This window comes from Artemia sp. Qi Xiang Cuo, chromosome 10 (assembly GCF_049724085.1).
Source record: "Artemia sp. Qi Xiang Cuo chromosome 10, ASM4972408v1, whole genome shotgun sequence".
Taxonomy (NCBI): domain Eukaryota; kingdom Metazoa; phylum Arthropoda; class Branchiopoda; order Anostraca; family Artemiidae; genus Artemia; species Artemia sp. Qi Xiang Cuo.
In genome coordinates this window covers 27,416,703-27,436,657 of record NC_142803.1, presented here as the reverse complement: position 1 = coordinate 27,436,657, position 19,955 = coordinate 27,416,703, and the positions used below count along the sequence as shown (strand labels likewise).

At 35.9% G+C, this 19,955-nt stretch overlaps 1 protein-coding gene across 1 annotated transcript in view; it reads left to right on the top strand.

The window, feature by feature from the left end:
• The window catches only part of LOC148947627 (myosin light chain kinase, smooth muscle-like), a 335,162-nt gene that overhangs the window by 74,796 nt on the left and 240,411 nt on the right, over nt 1–19,955 (top strand). Inside the window, exons 12-13 of the mRNA XM_089095960.1 lie at nt 767–1,031; nt 17,140–17,275. Coding sequence (XP_088952086.1) covers nt 767–1,031; nt 17,140–17,275 — 401 coding nt within the window. The remainder of the gene's footprint in view (nt 1–766; nt 1,032–17,139; nt 17,276–19,955) is intronic.

Here is a 19,955-nt window from a genome sequence, read left to right as displayed (position 1 = left end):
CGTGTGTGAAGGCGTAGTATGAATCTTGTGTGGTTTTAAATCTGTGTCACATATTTTTAATGGAGAGTATAGCCTTTGTCGATACTGTTTATTCTGTCTACTATGTAATTGATTCTGTTTGCAAAAGTATACCGGAGACATGCTTGTTTTAGCTACCTGTTTTATAACATCAGAAGATTGGATAGGTATTGCGGACGCTTATCAATCTTTTGAAGCAAGATGGGGCCTGTGGTGTCTTAGCACTTTTCGAATGTCAAATTCAATTTCAGTATAAGGAAGAACATGAGCATTAAAAGTTACATCTGAAAAAGGGGGCAAAAAGGTTTTTTATCATAAAAGTATTATCATGGAATTAAAAGAACACATGCCTTATGAAAACCTTTGGTGATTAAATTTATTAATTTGCTTGAATCACTTTTAATATTGTTGGACTTCAGTAAATCATGATGGATTTTTGGTTCCCCACATCCAAATTTCATACTGCTTTTTCATAGCTTGTGGTATTTAGTTTTAACGAATCAACACACTGAAATTATGTCTGCTAAACAAAACAGTCAAGCACTACATTTCTTGCAAAATCAACGAACACGTTCCAAGATGCAATGCAGTGACGGTTGTCGAACAGATTTTTCCAAACAGATTTGAATTAACATTAATCGTCGCAAACCAAATCCTATAAGGTTATATTCAATATGCCTAATATGACCAAATGTTGCTTATATAAACGTAATCCCGCAAATACTAACTATTTGTTTTTTTTTGTCAGATCATTGCATATTTTGGCAAGAAGAGGACTTTTACACATTAGAAATTCAAAACACTCGTTTTGAAGACAGCGGGGTGTATAAAATCGAAGCTGCCAACACTTTGGGCGCCATAAGATCGCAGTGTCACCTCACAGTCGACGGTGGAGTTAAGGCTTACATATCACCACTCTTTATGCATGAACTTGAAGACAAAGTTGTAAGCGATAGAAGCACTCTTCACCTAGTGGGTAAAGTAGATGCATACCCTGTCGTTGGTGTAACCTGGTAAGAACATATTCTTATGAACTAGTTTGATATTGCCACTCTCACTCCTAACGCTTTTGGGGTAATTAATATTTTGCTAAGGTGCTTTAAAAAAAGAAGATTAGGAATTCAATGTGTGTTCAATCACGCTTTGATTATCCTGATGTACATCGCTCTTCTGATTCTCCCTTTCAGAAGAGCTTAACAAACGTTTCAGAAATGTAACAGGTACTACAGTCATGACCCTAAAATAACATCGGTTGAATATTCTAGGGACAAATATCTAAAAAAAGAGTCCAGACCTTGCTCAAAGTCATCTGCATCGTTGCTAGGTTATAATGTGACACTTAAAGGTTTGTTTAGTTTTACTATGTATCGTCAGGCTTGAAGATGATCTCCAAAATTAAGAACTAGAAACCGAAAATTCAACGAACGATCGGTTCTGAATAAAAAAAAAAAAAAATATGCCGTTTAGGCAGAATGTTGTAGTAGCCACCACTTTTCTTGATTTTCAAGTCAATATATTTCCCTTGCTGTTGAAGCCAAGGGACAGAAAGTTTCCTATACAGGGGTTTCGGACAAGGCGGTTCTAATGGTGTACTTTTTGTTTTGATCTGACTCTTTTTTTTAGGAGTTATGTATTTTTATATTTCTTAACATTGGACGTGATCGTCTCTTACTAGGTTGCTAGCTACCGCTGCAGTCCGGATCAACTGATAAAGCATTTACAACTTCTAGAAATGACTTCGTCATAAGAAATTAAAAGTTAGCTGTAAGTGGTTTGCCCTGTTTTTTAGAACGACATTCTGATCACGCAAAAAAATATACAAATCTAAGTACGTATGTGTGTTCAAGCTTGCCATATATGTTATATCCTAAGCTAAGCTTTTTATTTGGGCTTTTTAAGGTGTAGACCAGAAGGAAAGGGGAAGTGTTACTGTTAGGTTGCCTATAATCTCTTTCTGAGGTACCTTGGTTTGACGTCAAAGATCCCTAATGATAAACGTAATAAAATATCGGGAGGGATAAAAATAAATTATAACAGTCAAAAACTAAAATTTAACGTTCCCCCAAACAATCAGGGTGCGGAAAACACAGGATAGCTCCCCCCGAATTGCACCTCCTGTGTGAAGGGTCATGAAATGGATATCAACACTGTCGGTAGGGACTGTGAATTCCATTGCCGTATTCTTTACCTATTTTTATGCCAAAAAAAATTGTCCGAGGGGTGGCAAAAATACACTAAAAAGCAACTAAGAGCCAGTTTGCAACCTAACCTAACCTAATTGGGACCACAGACCTTAAAACAAACAATTTCGTCAAATTTACTGTATTCAATATTAATAATCTATGCGGAGGTGTTTTCGGATTTAGAACCGTCTGGAATATGATAAGATGGACCAAAATTCATGAAGAGATCTGAAATAACTTGCAGTTCTTCTTCAGAAAAGCAAGGTTGCAAATCATTTTTTCTTGCCTGAAGCAACAAGGTTTTTGTTCGAATTTAGATTGAAATATTTTAAAACATTTTTGTTGCGATGAGTATCATAGTATAGTCTGGTATGGTATATTTGACACAAAAAAAAACACCGCGCCGTTATCACAAAAAAAAAATAGAACAACGTACAAGTGCAATTAAATGATTCAATTTAAATTTTTTAATCGAAATGAGTAAAGCAAAGAAAATCATTCTATATATATGTACACGAATCCTGGAATGTATTTGGGGGAGCGTAAAACAAAAAAATAGGTGAACTTTATGGAAACATATAAGAAATTATAGGTAAAACTGTGAATATCTTCAAATTTGGGGCTGTGGACACTTGAGGGCCTACCACAAGTCCATACTTGATTAAACAACATATATTCAAGGAGGAGCAGGCACGCAATCACGGGGGAGCACTAAAGAGGCATTAGCCCCCGCCGCCCTCCCCCCAAAAAAAATCATTCTGTTAATGTAAGTAATGTCTTAAAATACCGGTTTTTCTACGGAATTTTTAAAGTTTTCCATTGGTTGCCCAGAGACCCTGGTTCAGCCCCCCCCCCACCATAATTATTTTCTGATTGTGCCACTGGGGAGGAGTGGTTGGTACTTTGAAGTGGGAATCCCTAGTCCATGTGAACGAAGATCAGGGTGTCTTATAAGGGTAGATTACATTGAATTCACTTGATGCAGAGTAAATTCTACTGAAGCCAGTAGTATTGTCAATACACAGAAAATAATAATAAAGTTCGGGTTCTGGTGTTCCTCCAAACCATCTGTAGCCATTGTTTGTGCTTGAAACTATTACCTAATTCTTCAACCTTTACAGGGAGCATGGCCCACTTAAGCTGATGTGTAAGGTTATTGCTATCTTCTATAAAAGTACGGCCTAAAATCAATTGAATTAGCTATGGTTCTAAATCTATAGAATTAGCCATCTACAAGCTTCAAATATTAATCATTTATGGGGAAATTTTTTGAAAATTTTCAAGTTACGAAGCTGGGGAAACTGAAAGGACACATTTCCCGATTGTTTTCTTATAGTTATATAGTTATCTTTTTTCATATAGTTATAGTTATATAGTTATCTTTTTTTTATAACTTTGACTCCATGTGATTTATCTTCGTTATATATGTTAATATGTTAAAACATATTTCAAAAATTGTTCTTTGCCTGGATGTTGGGATTGGTGAATTTGGATTTTAGTATGAATTTTGTTATGGTGTTCTCGCGCTGGGGTGGCCTCCTCTGTTATCTCCTACCATGTGTGTCTTTTTTTTTCATTACTGATATGATTTATTTGTTATTTCGGCAATTTTTTTTTATTTTATGTTTTTGGCCGACACATCGAGCCCTGCTCCCCGTCAGCCAGTTTAAAAAAATTATTTATTCATGTAATTTGTTTGTTAAATAAACTTCTTCTTCTTCTTCTTCTTCTTCTTCTTCTTCTTCTTCTTCTTCTTCTTCTTCTTCTTCTTCTTCGCTTTAGGTTTAACTACGTCATTCATATCAATTTCTTTCTATTTAAAATTTTCAGTTTGTCTCTTCCTCTACGAGCTAATATATAATCCTTTTTAAACTTAAATTCAATCTTTAGTTATTATTTTATTTTTTGTTTATATTGTTTTTGTATGCTGGTAATAATTACTACTGGCTGATGAGCATTATTAATGATAGCAAGTGATCCTAATACATAATAGAAACGAGATAAAGTTATCTGTGATGGGTTTCAAACTGTAATGGAAATTAAAAAGGCACTAGAGCGTTCAATTTAAAATCAATTGAGCCCCCTCCAAAGTTAATAAGACCACCCCTTCAATGTGAAAGAACTATGGGAAAATAAATATAATATATTGAAGCCTTATGGCTCTTTACCATAGGCAACGCTAAAGTGTTGACTTTGAAAAGGTGGCATGTTTGGTCCTGGGTCTCCAAAAAGGCTTAGGATATTAAGGTGAAACTTTGAGAAACATTGATGTTGAACAAGGTCAAAACACACAATACGCATGCTTGTTGTCAAAAGGACGTGTCAGCAATATCTAAAGAACGGCTATAAAGAACTGTTATTAAGTTGAAACTTTCAGGGTATTTCGAGGAAGGCGTTGAAGAGTAATTGGAGGGAAAGTGACCCCTTCCCCTTACCTTTTTAGATCCACCCTCCGCTCAACACTGATAGAAATTTCGAAAAGGCAATTTTGCTCAAAACAATTAAAAGCTAAAAGTCAAAGCCATTTGTAACGGCCTACATTCCGTACTGTCTTTTATTTTAGGATGCTACTATAACAATTTTAGCCTTAATTTTTGTATCAATAAATTCAAAAATCCTAAAACACCAATTTTGGTGTGAATTAAGCACCAATTTTGAAACACTAACATATTGGAACAGTGACGTCAACCGGAGGGGGGGGGGAGGGTTGCCTTCAAAAATTATGTTTTTTGAAAATTAACTTTTTGGGGTATTTTAATTGAACAAACTGTTAATTTGAAAAAATTACCCCCCCCCCCACACACACACACATGATCTTAAGAATACATTCTCCGCTTAGATTTTTGTGAATTGACGCTACTGACCCGAACTTACTTTTGCACTGCTGTATTCTAATATTAGCCTCAAATTTTTAATGAGTAAGCTCAGAATTCCCTTAAATGCAAATTGTGATAGAAATTGAAAGCCATCTTAGAACCCGCGTCTTCTGCATTCTATGTTTTGATATCAAGACACTCACGTTGTAATTTCAGTCTCATATTTATAAGGTGTAACTTAAAAGATGCTAAAATAGGAAGTCATGAATTTCAAACACAACTTTTGAAATATTTACTCAATGTGTTTTGGTTTTGGGGTCTCATAATTGGAATATTTCCCTTTGATGACCTAGCTCAGGAGTCCGTGTGGACTGTGGATAAATTGGAACCATTGTGAAAAAATGTCGCTACATCGAATATTCTCGTATAGTAGATCCATGGTATAATTTTAGCTTCATACTTTTTATTACTGCTAGTACTACTAAAAATTCACTGCAGCACCAAGCCGCCTGTGGCCAACACAGCTTCTCAGGCTTCTCCTCTATATCAGTCTATTAAGAAACTCCTTCTTTACACCCCCCCCATAAGTTCATATTTCCCTTAATTCTTTCCGTATGACGCCCCCTACACAATTTTGGGGTGATTTGCCTTTCGTTTGGCCTTAGACGGTTGCCCATAAGGACGATCTTGGGCAATCTACCCATCCTTCGTCCGCAGAACGTGTCCTAGCCATCTCAACCTGTCTGTCATTATAGCCCTTGAAAGTGTGATTGACCCGCATTTTTCGCACAGCTAACTGTTTGAGATAAGTCACGCAGTCGCTTACCCAAAACAATCTGTAGGCAATTTCTCTGGAAGGCATCTAGCAAATCCTTCTCCATTTTTCGAAGTGCCTACGCTTCAGAACCATATTTGACGAGTGTCACCAATATAGCTTCTACTTGTAATTACTTACTTCGAAATGCCTTACATTCTGAGTTTGGTGAAAATGACTAAGCAAAGACACGTATGACAACAAAGAAAAATTAGGTAATTCACTGTCAGGGAAAAAAGAAGTAAATTGGGAATATTTTGGTAGGACCTCCCGCCCAACCGTCCTCAGAGCAAAACAGAAGCCTTCAGATTTTCCTGCCTGGACTGAGGACGCCTGAGCGGAGATTACGGCCGAAACAATTGTTGTTTTTTTTCCTTTTTCCCTGTTTGTGAATTACCTAGTTTCTCTTCTCGTTTTGTCATGCTTAGCCAGTGTGGTCTAAAAAATTATTTCAGTGAAAAATTCCACATCATCTGTGAATATGTGGCCTACCTACTGTGGCTTGATTTAGGACAGTCACGCTGCAATCAAGATTTAATCATTTAACGTTATTCTGCAAATTGTCCCTGAATGACCGTAAGTCAATAGAACACCAAAATATAAGTATAATGAAGATAGGGTATAGAAAAAGGTATAAAACAAGTCTACCTTTCTCAGTGAAGTCAAGCTACAAACATTTAGGGGGGCAACAAATGTTTTTTCTAAATCCATGGGGGGGATTTGTCGTTTGTTGTTGTTTTTTTTTGAATAGAAATACAAAAAAAGTATTTTTCAATGAAAATATCATGAAAAAAGTCTTTGCCAAAACACAGAAAGGAAGGAACAAATAAATCTACCCCCCCCCCTTGACGCGACTGACCTTTCTACTAGAATTCATTTATAAAGCCTATGTTTTGGGTCGTGCATTTTATCAGCAAATTCTGCTAACAAATTCATTGGCTTTTGTCGAACTAAATCTATGAATATTTTAAGGTGAAAATGTATCTCATTTACACATAAATTGGGAGTGGCGTATAGATTAAACGCGTCACATACTAGATCATGCTGGCAAACAAAAACCATGTAAATATATATATACCGATAATGAGTAAATTCAGTTGCCACAGAAAAAAATTACCAACAAAAAATTGTCAAAAGTCTGTTTTTTTTACTTACAATTTTAAAAAAAAATATTATTTCGGGGGGAGGAGTTACAGGAAAAATAAAAAAAACGCAAAACCAATTTGTTTATATAAATTTTTATTACGTTTTTACGAGTCAGACAAATATTTTTCGGGAGGGAGTTCAAAACCCCTGCACCCCCTACCTGGATACCGCCATGGATATGATACAAAAATGCAATAAAAAGTACAATTTATTTATGGTGAGATTTGCAGAGTCATTGATTTCTTGAGGGTATGCTGCTAGTGTTGACAAATAAATAATTACTAATCGTAACGGTGGATTACAAATATTACTCACAAGAATCCCTTGAGAGAATATTATGTAATAAGAAAAGGAGTGGCCAATAATCTAATGTTTATCCTTGGAAAAGGCAGGTAGCTGACGCCTTGTGGCAGCTGCTACGCTCAAGTTCTGCAGGTAAGAGTACCAGTTGTTGTAGTTGACTGGAACCAACCGCATAGCAGTACCAAAACCAGTGACGCTCAGGATTACAAAAGGGATATTCAGTGTTTTTTTTCTTTTTTAGACGCTTTCTGTTCTAAAAGGTCTTTTCGGAAAAAGGAACATTTTAGCTTTCATTTTTTAGAAGCAACCCTTTGTAGGATCCAATTTTGCTCTTTCGTTCCTGCAGCAGTAGTGAAACTGGTACTTGTCAGGTATTGGAAACATATCCAAAAAATTAAGTTAGGTTAATCCTAATGAAAAATAACAAAACATGATAATAACATGATACTTTAGAAAAAAATATGGAAACCCAACCTAAAGAAACCTAACCCCCCCCCCCACCCCTAATTTGCAAATAAATAGCCCAAATTATACAAGTCTAATGCATTCCGTCTAAGTCCAATGCATTGCATCATCCATCACTTGTTTTGCAGCTATGAAGCCGGTTTTCTGAGATGTAACCCAAGCGTAATTCTTGAATGTGTTTCCAAAAACCGACAAGTACGGTGCAGCCTAGTAAAGGACGAATACTGTCCATAGTAACAAAAAGTAGCCTGAAACCCCTAAAAACGTTGTGAAATCCAAATAAAAAGTATACTATTAAAACTTGCTTGGCCGAAAACCCTATAGAGGAAAGTTACAGTCTCTTGGCTTTAATAACAAGGAAAATCCATTGACTTGAACAACAACTCCAGAGCAGCTAACTCCAGAGCCCTTGATTTTCAGTTTGACTTGACCAAACCGCTATTTTTCTGGAGGTCCATTAAATGTGTCCCTTTTTTCTCGTTTTGTCACTTTGGTCCCCAAAATATTTAGCAACAGTGGTAATTCTTAATCTAATTTTTCAACAGCACGTCTAGGAGCATATGATGATGTTGCAGCAAAACCGGAAATTTACAATTACTACTACTACTGACAACTCACCGCAGCATCAAGCCACCCAAGGCCAACACAGCTACACACGCTCCTCCTCCATCCCAATATATTCAAAGCCTCCCTTTTTACACCCTCCCAGGAAGTTTCCATTTCCTTTAAATCTTTCTTTATGAAGTCCTCCCACCCCAGACGAGGACGATCTGCTCTCCGTTTGGCCCCAGACGGCTGGCCTAAAACGACAATCTTTGGCAATCTGTCATCCTTCATCCGCGCAACGTGCCCTAGCCACCTCAACCTTTCTTTCATTACAGCCCTAGAAAGCGGGATTGAACCAAATTTTTCGTACAGGCTACTGTTTGAAATACGGTCAATCAGCCGATAAATAAAAGTTCAAATAGGGATAAAATCCTTTTAATAGACAGTGATGTAATAGAAATTCACAAAAATACCAGATATTTCGGTCACATATACAGTGACCGTCATCAGTAGTAAAATCATACTACTGATGACGGTCACTGTATATGTGACCGAAATATCTGGTATTTTTGTGAATTTCTATTACATCACTGTCTATTAAAAGGATTTTATCCCTATTTGAACTTTTATTTATCGTCATGGAAAGGCAGTGTGGTCTCCGAAATTATCTACGTCAGTCAGCCGGGTACCCAGAACAAGCCGTAAGTAATTTCTCTGGAAAACATCTAGCAAATCTTCATCCGCTCTTCGGAGCGTTCATGCTTCAGAGCCATATTTGACCACTGTCATCATTGTAGCTTCTATTATTCTAATCTTGGTTTGCAGACTTATTTTCCTATTCTTACAAACTTTTTTTAACTGTGAAAAAACACCCTGAGCCTTGGCTATTCGCAAAACCTTTAAAAGTTCATTCATTTTGCTCACACTATCAACTACGATGCTTAAATCATCAGCACAATCTAAGTCCAGGAGAATTTTTCCATTTTTTCCCGTGGTCTCCCATTGCCTTTCCTGTGCTCCTTAAGACAAAATCCATCAAAATAATCCATAAAAAAGGGGAAAGGACACATCCCTGTTTAACTCCTGAATTAATACAAAACCAACTGCTAACCTCATTTCCTACCTTAACTGCAGCAGTGTTATTCTCTTACAAAGCACTAATCCCTTTAGTGTATTTGACTGGTATACAATACAAGGATAAGACCTTTGCTAAAGCTCTTCTATCAACAGAATCGAACGCTTGCCCATAATCTATAAAACTGAGGACCAAAGGTGTTTGACAACTCTGGCACTTTTCAATTATTAGCCTAAGAGTGAAAATTTGGTCGACATATCCTCTACCTTTCCTAAAACCGCACTGTTCTTCTTTTAAAACTTTGTCTACGGCATCTCTCAGTCTAAAAAGTATCATATTACTAAGTAATTTACTACTTACAGAGACTAGACTAATGCCTCGATAATTACCACACTCACAATTATTAACCTAAGAGGGAAAATTTGGTTGACACATACTTACTTACTTAGTACTTAGGTCCCCCTGAGCCATCTGGTGTGCATAGGGCATCGACGAAGCCTCGGTAAACGTCACGTATTGGCGCTGCGGCAAGTACATCCTCCCACAGGGGTTGTGTGAGCACTACGTAGATCATGATCCTACGTGTGTCTGAGCATGTTTCTCGGTCTTCCCCTCTGTCGATGCCCACGCGGCTGCCATTGTTGAACCTGATTCGGAATTCTTGAGTCCTCCATCCGAAGAACGTGGCCAAGATAGCTCCATCTCTTCTTCTTAATCACTTCAGTAATAAGCGGCTGGCCAGTTCTTCTGTGGACCTCAATATTGCTGACTCTTTGACGCCAACCGATATTCAGCACGCGTCTCAAGCACATATTTTCGAAAGCTGTGAGTCTTTTCTCTGTCCTAACATCTAGTTTCCAGCACTCACTGACATACAATAGCACGGACAAAACGTTGCTATTAAGAAGTCGCAGCTTTAGTGCAAGCGTGTACTTCTTTGATTTCCGTTGACACATGATCTACCTTTACTAAAACCGCACTGTTCTTCTCTTAAAATTTTGTCTACAGCATCTCTAAGTCTAAAAAATATCCTATTACTAAGTGATTTGCTACCTACAGAGACCAGAATAATCCCTCGATAATTACCACACTCACTCTTATCACCTTTCTTCTAAAGTGGCTTAATTAAAGTTCTTCTAAAAAAGTGAGACACTTCCCCTTTTCAGAAATTATATTCATGATTTTTACTGTCTTATTTCTTCCACAAGAGCCACCACATTTGAGAAACCTATTTACGGTACTATCAGCATCAGGAGCCTTATTATTTTTTAATCCTTTTAAAGCTGTGGCTAATTCTTCCTCACAAAACATATCTTCGTTCACATCCAAGTTATCACAAACTTTTTCATTTTCATCTATATCTTTACCTGCAACTCCCTTTCGGTTTAGAAAATTCTCAAAATGTTCTGCATATCTCTCCTTAACTCTTTCCTTATCACTAATTGTGGCCTCGTTCCTATGTTTAACTGTGACAAGTCCGGATTGACGACTCCCTCTCAATTTATTAACATTCCAGTACAATACTTTCGTTACATTCCTTTTATTTTCATATTATCTATTACTCAGATAATTCTTGTACAACCCCATTCTGCTCTCTATTAAACATAAAGCTTTTTTCGATGAAAATGAATGTTCATTGCTAGTTTAATATACACATACTGATATTTAGTGATCCAATTGTGAATATCATTTGAATTACTAAAGCTATAAAAGTAAAAAACTTTACATTTTTTCAGTAAAGTTCAAATTATGTCTGGCCTTCGGAGGTTATAGGGTTTTTGAGCCCAACTCAAGTTAATTTCTGCTCGTTTTGAGTTTGACTCGGTTATTTATTGTAATTTCTGTTCGATTTGGGTTTCATTTATTTATCGATGCTCATTTGTGGTAGTTTCACGCTTGGTAGATTATTTGATTTGATTTTTGCTCATTTTTTTTAATGGAGTTCTATACTTTTCTTTGAGAAACTTATTTTGTGGAAAATTTTTTTTTAAATTAATTACTAATAAAAATGTTCGTAAATAAAATTAAACAATTTTCGAGGAAACAATGTAGCCAAAAAAAAGTAAAATTGATATGCAAATTTTGGTTTAGTTATTCATGTACGGTGAGCCAAAATCAAAACCTGCATTAATTCAAAAACGTTCAGAAATTAAATAAAAAAACGTGTTTTTTTTTTAACTGAAAGTAAGGAGCGACATTGAAACTTAAAACAAAAAGAAATTATTCCATATATGAAAGGGGCTGTCCCCTCCTCAACGCCTCGTTCTTTACGCTAAAGTTTGACTCTTTCTCACAACTTTATTTTTTTTTTTAATGAAAAACTGTAGCGTAAAGAGCGAGGCGCTGAGGAGGGAAACCTTTTTCATATACAGAGTAATTTCTGTTCGTTTTAAGTTTTAATGTTGCTCCTTACTTTCGGTTAAAAAAAAAACTTTTTTTTTATTTAATCTTATAAGAATCTTGTAGACATAGTTATGTAAAACTGCAGTATATTTGTAGTAAAGCTGCAGTATATATATATATATATATATATATATATATATATATATATATATATATATATATATATATATATATATATATATATATATATATATATATATATATATATATATATATATATATATATATATATATATATATATATATATATATATATATATATATATATATATATATATATATATATATATATATATATATATATATATATATCGTATATTTGTTGTGACAATTTATTTTCTTGTGGGGGGTAATGTGACAAGGGTACCAATAATGAACCAAATTCACAAGTTTATTTAAAAAAAAAAGTAATAAAAAAGAGAAAAACGCGGAATGAGGGCACCAGAAAAACTCTTGGGGGTTGGGAGGAGAGTGAAAATCTTGTGGATCCGTCAGCGTTATAGGCATTCTCACATTTTAGAGCTTAATAAGTAGCCATAGACACAGAATGGGCCAAACAACAAAATTGCTTTTGTGCGATAAAATTACCATATCAAACAGTTCGTGGTAACGAACTGTAAGTAAGGAGCAGCCCGGCTTAATGGTAATCGAAACTCTAGAAAACGGGTTTTTGATACCAATAGATACATCAAAAGAATCAGATTCCAATGCTTAATTCAAGTATATAACTTTCATCAAGTTTAGTCCTACCCATCAAAAGTTACGCGCCTGAAAAAATTTGGCCGATTTTCGAAAAAAGGGGGAAAGACCCCCTAAGAGTTATAGAACCTTAATGAAAATCACACCATCATATTCAAAGTATCAGAGAACCCTACTGTAGAGGTTCCAAGCTCCTATCTACAAAAATGTGGAATTTTGCATTTTTTGTCAGAAGAAAGATCACGGACGCGTTTTTATTTTTTTTTTTTTTTTTTTTTTTTTCCAGGAGTGATCGTATCGACCCAGTGGTCCTAGAATATCGTGGAAGGACTCATTGGAACGAAAATTAAAAGTTCTAGTGCCCTTTTTAAGTGACAAAAAAATGAAAAGCAACTAGACCCCCTCATACGCTCATGTTTTTCCCAAAGTCACCTGATAAAAATTTTTAGAGTGCAATTTTGTTCAGCATGGTTGAAAATATGATAACTATATCCGTTAAGATAACTTAATCCCTCGAAGTCCCCGGGGGGAGGGCTAGAAGTTATGAACTTTACCCAATGCTAACATATAGTATTGGTTATTAGGAAGTATACAGACGTTTTCAGGGGGATTTTTTTCTGGTAGTAGGGGGGTGGCTGGGTCGGGGTTTATGTGGGAAGATCATGAATGAAGTTTTCATGGGGGAAGGGACATTGCTATGAAGGGGGCGCCAGATTTCCCAGCATTATTTAAAAAAAATCAGAAATTAAATATAAAAAAACAAGTTTTCCAACTGAAAATAACGAGTAACATCAAAACTTAAAACGAACAGAAAATATTACGTGTATGATTAGGTTCACCCCCTAGTCATTACCTCGCTCTTTAAGCCAAAGATTTTTTAGTACTTTCATAAGAGCCATTTATTCTAATTAACGGCCTTTGTGATTAAGGGGCCATTTTTAAAGAATTGGAACAAAATTCGAACTTTAGCTTAAAGAGCGAGGTATTGACTAGAGGGCGAGCCCCCTAATATACGTATTGAAAATATATGAATATAGAAGTTTTTTACGCGTGTGAATTCGTAAGTTACGTACATCTATTACTAATAAAAATGTTCGTAAATAAAATTAAACAAGTTTCGAAGAAACCATTTAACCAATTAAAAGAAATATTAATATGCAAATTATTTTTTAACTATACATGTACGGTGAGCCAAAATCAAAACCAGCATTAATTCAAAAACGTTCAAAAATTAAATAAAAAACAAGTTTTTTAACTGAAAGTAAGGAACGATGTTAAAACTTAAAACGAACAGAAATAATTTCGTATATGAAAGGGCTGTCCCCTCCTCAACGCCTCGCTCTTTACGCTAAAGTTTGACTTTCTCACAACTCTTATTTTTTTTAAACAATAAAAAAGTTTAGCGTAAAGAGCGAGGCGTTGAGGAGGGGCAGCCCCTTCATATACAGAATAATTTCTGTTCGTTTTAAGTTTTAACGTCGTTCCTTACTTTCAGTTAAAAAAAACTTGTTTTTTTTATTTAATCGCTTAAAAAGGAAGAATGCATGTGTTCTCAATTTATGTGTACGGAAAAATAATAGTTTTATTTAGTTTTATAAAAATAATAGCAAAAAAAAAATAATAGAAAAATAATAGTACGGAAAAATTTCGGTGGAAATTTTTTAAAATGCGATGCGCAGAATATTCAATTTAGCTCATTGTTAAGGCTGAATAAAAAAGATCAAATTTTTATGCTCATTCAAAATGTATAAAATTTATCAAGTTTAATGTTACCCATCAATAGTTACGAGCCTGAGAAAATTTGTTCAGTTTTTGAAAAAGGGGGGAAACACCCCCCAAAAATCAAGTGATCTTAATGAAAATCAAAGCATCACATTCATAATATTTGAGAACTTAGTTGCGGAGGTTTGAACTTCCTATTTACAAAAATGTGGAATTCGCATTTTTGCCAGAAGCAAAATCACGGATGCGTTTTTTAGGGGTGATCCTAGAAGATCGGCAGGGGGCTCTTTTGATTGCAAATCAAAAGTCCTAGTGCCTTTTTTAAGTGAAAAAAAAATCCTGAAGGGCAGCTAGTCCCCCTCCACGCCCATTTTTTCTCAAAGTCTTCCGACCAAACTTTTTATATAGCCATTGTGCTCAGCACAGTCGAAAGATCGAATGGCTATGTGTTTGAGGTTGATTTGAACCCCCACAGGTCGCGTGGGAAGGAATAGAAGCTATGAACTTTGCCCATTGTTTACATATAATGTTGGATATTGGGAAGTATACAGACACTTTTCGGGGGGGTTCTGGAGTGGGGGGTGTTACGTGGTAGGATCTTTCCACGGAGTAATTTTTTGTGGGGGAAACGTATTTTCAATGGAGGGGGCGGGGCTGGATTTCCTGGCATTGTTTAAAAAATGCAACTGAGATTAAATTAAAAGAATTGGGGGTCACCCCCTTGTCAATGCCTCGTTATTTACGCTAAATTGTGACGTTTTATTCCAATTACTTAACAATGACTCTTGAAACACAAGGGACCTTTAATTAATTTGATAAGCTTTTTTAAAAGTTTCAAAAAAACTTTGGCGTAAAGAGCGAGGTATTGAGGAGGGGGCAACCCCTCACATACGTTATAATTTCTGTTTGTTTTAAGTTTTAATGTCGCTCCTTACTTTCAGTTTTAAAAAACTTATTTTTTTTAAATTTAATTGCATAATGAACGATAGCAAATCGTAGACATACTTTATCAGCAAACTGCAACTATGCGATGCCTGCAGAGTGCATGCAATCCGCAGAGTAGTCACTAGACAGAGACATATAGAAAGGATAAAACCAAATAAAGAAAACAACTTGACAATGAATTTTATTTTTTGTGAATTTTAAATTCATCAGTTTTAACTAAGAAAGGGATAAGAGTTTCACTGCAGACTTAAAAACCTCTTCTGACAAATCGTTGTGCTGTGGCTAACTAGTTGAGAATAACCAAAATTAAAAAAAGATGGGTTCAAATAGTTTTTAATATTTATTACACTCTCAAATGAAAACTGTAAATGTAAACGTGACTGACAGTAACGATTAATTTTCAAAGCTTCGAAAATTTTTACCTCGACATTTTGTAGAGTAACGAAAAACCTGTTTGCAAAACTGAAATAGAATTTGAAATTAAAATTATACCACTTCAAAAGTGTTAAATAAAAATTAATAACATACTCTCTTTAAACTGATATTATTAAAAATTATTTAAAACCATTGTACACATTTTTTAATGTTATCAAAAAGCATTACCACAATTTAATATTCTTTTCTTTTTAAGCAAAGCTAAACTTTTAGCAAAAACTTTCAAGTTATAATATTTTGACGAAAAGTTCCTTAATAAATTGGGAAATTTACAATCTGCTCAGCTCCTTAAGAGGCTAGTAACGTTGAATGCATTTCTTGAATGCGGCACATTAGGAACTCAATCCCAATACTTTTGGCGATTGCCACCCACTGTTGCTGGGAATAAGTTAAAGGTCGTTGGCCCTTCCTTTTCTTATGAACATTGTCTGTCTTATAAAAAAAAAACATCATTTGGGACCAGCGGTGAAATCAGAAAAGAATTGTGAGGGGGAGGGAGCTGACCAAGGGTCCCTGGGCCAACCAACGGAAAACTTATAAATTCCTTAGGAAAAACGGTATTTTAAGGCATTACTTTAGGTTTATTTTAGCTCCTTGAATGCAAGTTTTATCTAGGGACCAAGGAATGAATGATAAAACTGAGCAGATTATATAAGATTTAAAAGCAGAATGTATTTTTTCTTGAGGGGGGGGGGGGCTAAGGCCTCTATTGCCCCCTCCCCGTTGGGGCGTGCCTGTCTTGGTATCTGTATAACGTCTAATGGGGTAACCATCAGCACAGTTATCATGGTATGTCGGAAGACATTAATCCAAAGGAAAAGACAAAACTTAGGAAAGATGGTAAAAAAGGGTGAATTACGTGTTGAGTAAATGAAATGACATGAAAAACAGTGAAAATTACAAGATTTTAGGGTAGCACGGGCTCAAAGTTCCTTTCTCTATAACCCCTTCCCCATTGGAAGAAGGGTTACAGTTATTAACCGTATAATTCCAAAGGTAGATAAGTGCCGTCAAAGTAATTGAATCTTGTAACGGTATTAGTAACAAATCTTGCTATGAAGGAACTTAAAGTATGAAGAAAGTGGCTATGTTAGAGTTAAGGCAGTTAACGATATTTGATACCTCTTCGCTTTCCAATCTATGGACAAATGACATATTGTAAGGGATTGACGACGTTTCTTGACTACTAAAGTCCTTTGGTTGGTCCTAAAGTGTATTGCTACAGCTAGGTTCGACCTCTGGGTCCTGATATCAAACTCACTGCATCGCTATTGGACACTTCACAGAGGCTCTCAAATTGTTGGTATAAATTTTATCCCCACTTTCGGGTATAATTGCTTAAGGCTGATCAATAATTGTAAGACCAATTCACCACCAATGTAGTAATAAGTGTGTGATATCACCATCAGAACGTATCAAAATAACACCGTTTCTTGACTACTAAGGTCCTTGTGTTGGCCCTGCAGTGCGTTGCTAGAACTGGGCTCGAACTCTGAGAACCTTATCACCTACCTGAGATCTAACCCACTGCACCACCACTCGACAAACTAAAGACATATTTATTTACAGGCACAGAGATGGCTTGAGACTGAGACCTAGTAGGAAACATGCCATGAAATTGGATAGAGACGGCACAGTGACTCTAGAAGTCTCCCATGCTTCAAAACGTGATGCTGGAACCTATACCTGCACTGTAACAAATGAGGTATAGAATACACTGTTAAGCTACCTTGTAATCAGGGTATCTTATTGCGTTCTGACTAAAAGGGTAGATGTAGGGTTTTATGTAGCTCTAAACATCATTTGGCTTTTTTCCTTCTGGAGTCAGAAATTTATTGTTGAAAAACTTTGCGAAACTCATCTTATAGAATATAATTCTCTTGTATCTTTCTTTCAGTTCTCTTCGTTTCAGTTTATCTTTCTTTCTTGCTGTAAATTTCATATCCATGACTTCCCTATGTTGATATATGCCACAGTTGTCCATCATCCTGATTTTATCATGATTTAATTGAATTAAATTTTAAACAAAATTAACGGGCAGAGCATTTACTTACTCGTGGTGATTCTAATTATATAAATGGTATTAAGATTACAGTTACAAGCTAGCCCCAAGCATTTTTGTCGCTCCATATTCATACCATAAGAGTATGAATACGGGGTCAATTTTCCTTAAGAAAACAATCTTTACGATGACAGTTTTTATTTTATCGCAAAATACCATCACTTCTGATAGTAATTTGAGAATACTTGTACGTTGGGCTGCTGAGTAAATTAGATAAACCAGCAAGGTCTTGGAAATAAGTTTAATCCATTGGCAAATAGTAACAAATTAATACACGTACGCATTATACATTATTTTGTGAGTAGGACTATTTATCTTCAAAGCCAATTGATAAAGCTTTCTCCTTGCTTTTTCGTGCGAAGTTGTCTATAATATCATCTTACAGCCTCTCTGAAACCATCCTTCCCTCAATAATGGGCTGGGAGAATGATGTCAATATGTCACGGGTGACTGAAGATCTTAGGTAGTTCTTCACCTGAGAAAGGGCGGACAAGGATCGTTCTCCAGGATAGAAACTTAATAGCTTACTTGTATACTTCGTGATTCCTGAGGTGGGAATTGTGCGGTGGTGGAGTGCACCTTGCACTTTGACGATTAATCACATCAACCCAATTTTTGTTAAGGAAAAAAATCGCTCAAGGATAATTTATTGCGCCTCTTGGCATTTTGCACCCCCCCCCCCCCTAGGCTTAGGCCTACTGGGGCTATTGTTAAATCCTGGCCTCGACATTCAGTTGGTGTTTAGTGTAAAAATCAGGAGTTGAGCAGGGTTGTGTTCAATCCCCATTTATGCCGATCATTTTGATGGACTTTTTCCTAAGGACCACGGCAAAGGCTGTGGGAGCGCATGGACTCAAGTAGTAAATTAAAACTCTCCTAGATCTTAGATTAAATTTAAGTTTCCTAAACTTACATTATGCTGATGATTCTTAGATGAAAATACTAGTAAAATGAATGATGTTTTGGAGGTTCGGTTAAGTTTGAAAATTAATGTTCAAACCTAAGGAGGTTCCACCAAATCAAGATGAAGAAGGAGAATAACGAGAAGATTGATCAAGTTAATAGCTCTACTTACATGGTAGTATTAGTAGCAAATATGGTGGATGCAGTGTATATGTTAAAAATGGAATAGCCAAGGTCCAGGGTGTTTTTCCACATTTGAAAAAAGTTTGGAAGAACATAAATCTGTGAACCAAGGCGAGAATGTTGAAAGCTACAGTGAAGACTGTGGCCGAGTATGTTTCCGAAACTTGGGCACTTCGGCGGGTGGAGGAGAATTTGCTAGATGTTCTCCAGAGGAATTGTCAATGCATTGTTTTGGTTGCCCGTCAGACTAACCGTATTTCAAACATTAATCCGGACGAAAAATGTGGTTCCATCTTACTTTCTAGGACTATTATTAGAGAAATGTTGAGACGGCTAGGACACGTTTTGGAGATGAAGGATGACAGATTGCCGAAGATTACCCTTATCAGCAATCCATCTAGGGCCAAAGGGAAAGCAGGTCGTCCTCGAAGGGTATGAAAGAGATTGTAAGAAAGGATTCAAAGGAAACTGGAAATTCTTAAGAGGACGTAAGGAGGAAAGCTTTGAATAGATTGGGATGGAGATTTCCACCTAGGTCGTACACGGATTTAGCTAATAGGAGTTTAAGTCAAGGGAAATCAAGTCTGAAGGACTTTGCAAAAAAATACATATATGCTCAGAGAAGTAGATCCTGTATTGCTTGTTTGGCATCTCTTATGAATTAGCAATTGCTCAAGCTACTAAGGAACTTAAATTTTACTTTATCTTTGTCACTTTATTTCCTTTGGAAGACGAAATGAAATTTCAAACTGATTTTCAACAGTATGCCAGTACATAGGATTTTCTTTTGGGGGAAGGGGATATTTTTGAAAAAAATAAAAGATAGGTAAACTACACAGAAAATGTAAGAAAACCTGAGAAATAATTTTGATATTTTTGGGGGGGTGGGAAAATGTGCTCGAACCCCCTCTCTGGGTCGTGGTAGGTGCACAATCACAAATTTTTTGCTTCGCTTTAGAGCAACTGTTCTATAATTTTTTTTAAACTTTATGAACAACCACGATTCAATGCCCAAATATGTCATGTATAGATCTCTATGGAAGAGAAAAAAATTATGCGATAGGTGATTTGTCTATCAAAATTCTAAAACAGCTGATATATACCCTAACTAGAAATAGGATGCCAACAAGGGCGGATCCAGGAGTTTTTTCGGGGGGGGGGGGGTTACTAATTTTTGACTCAGTTTTCGACTAATTTTACTGATTTTTACCGAGGTTTTACTAATTTTCGACTTATT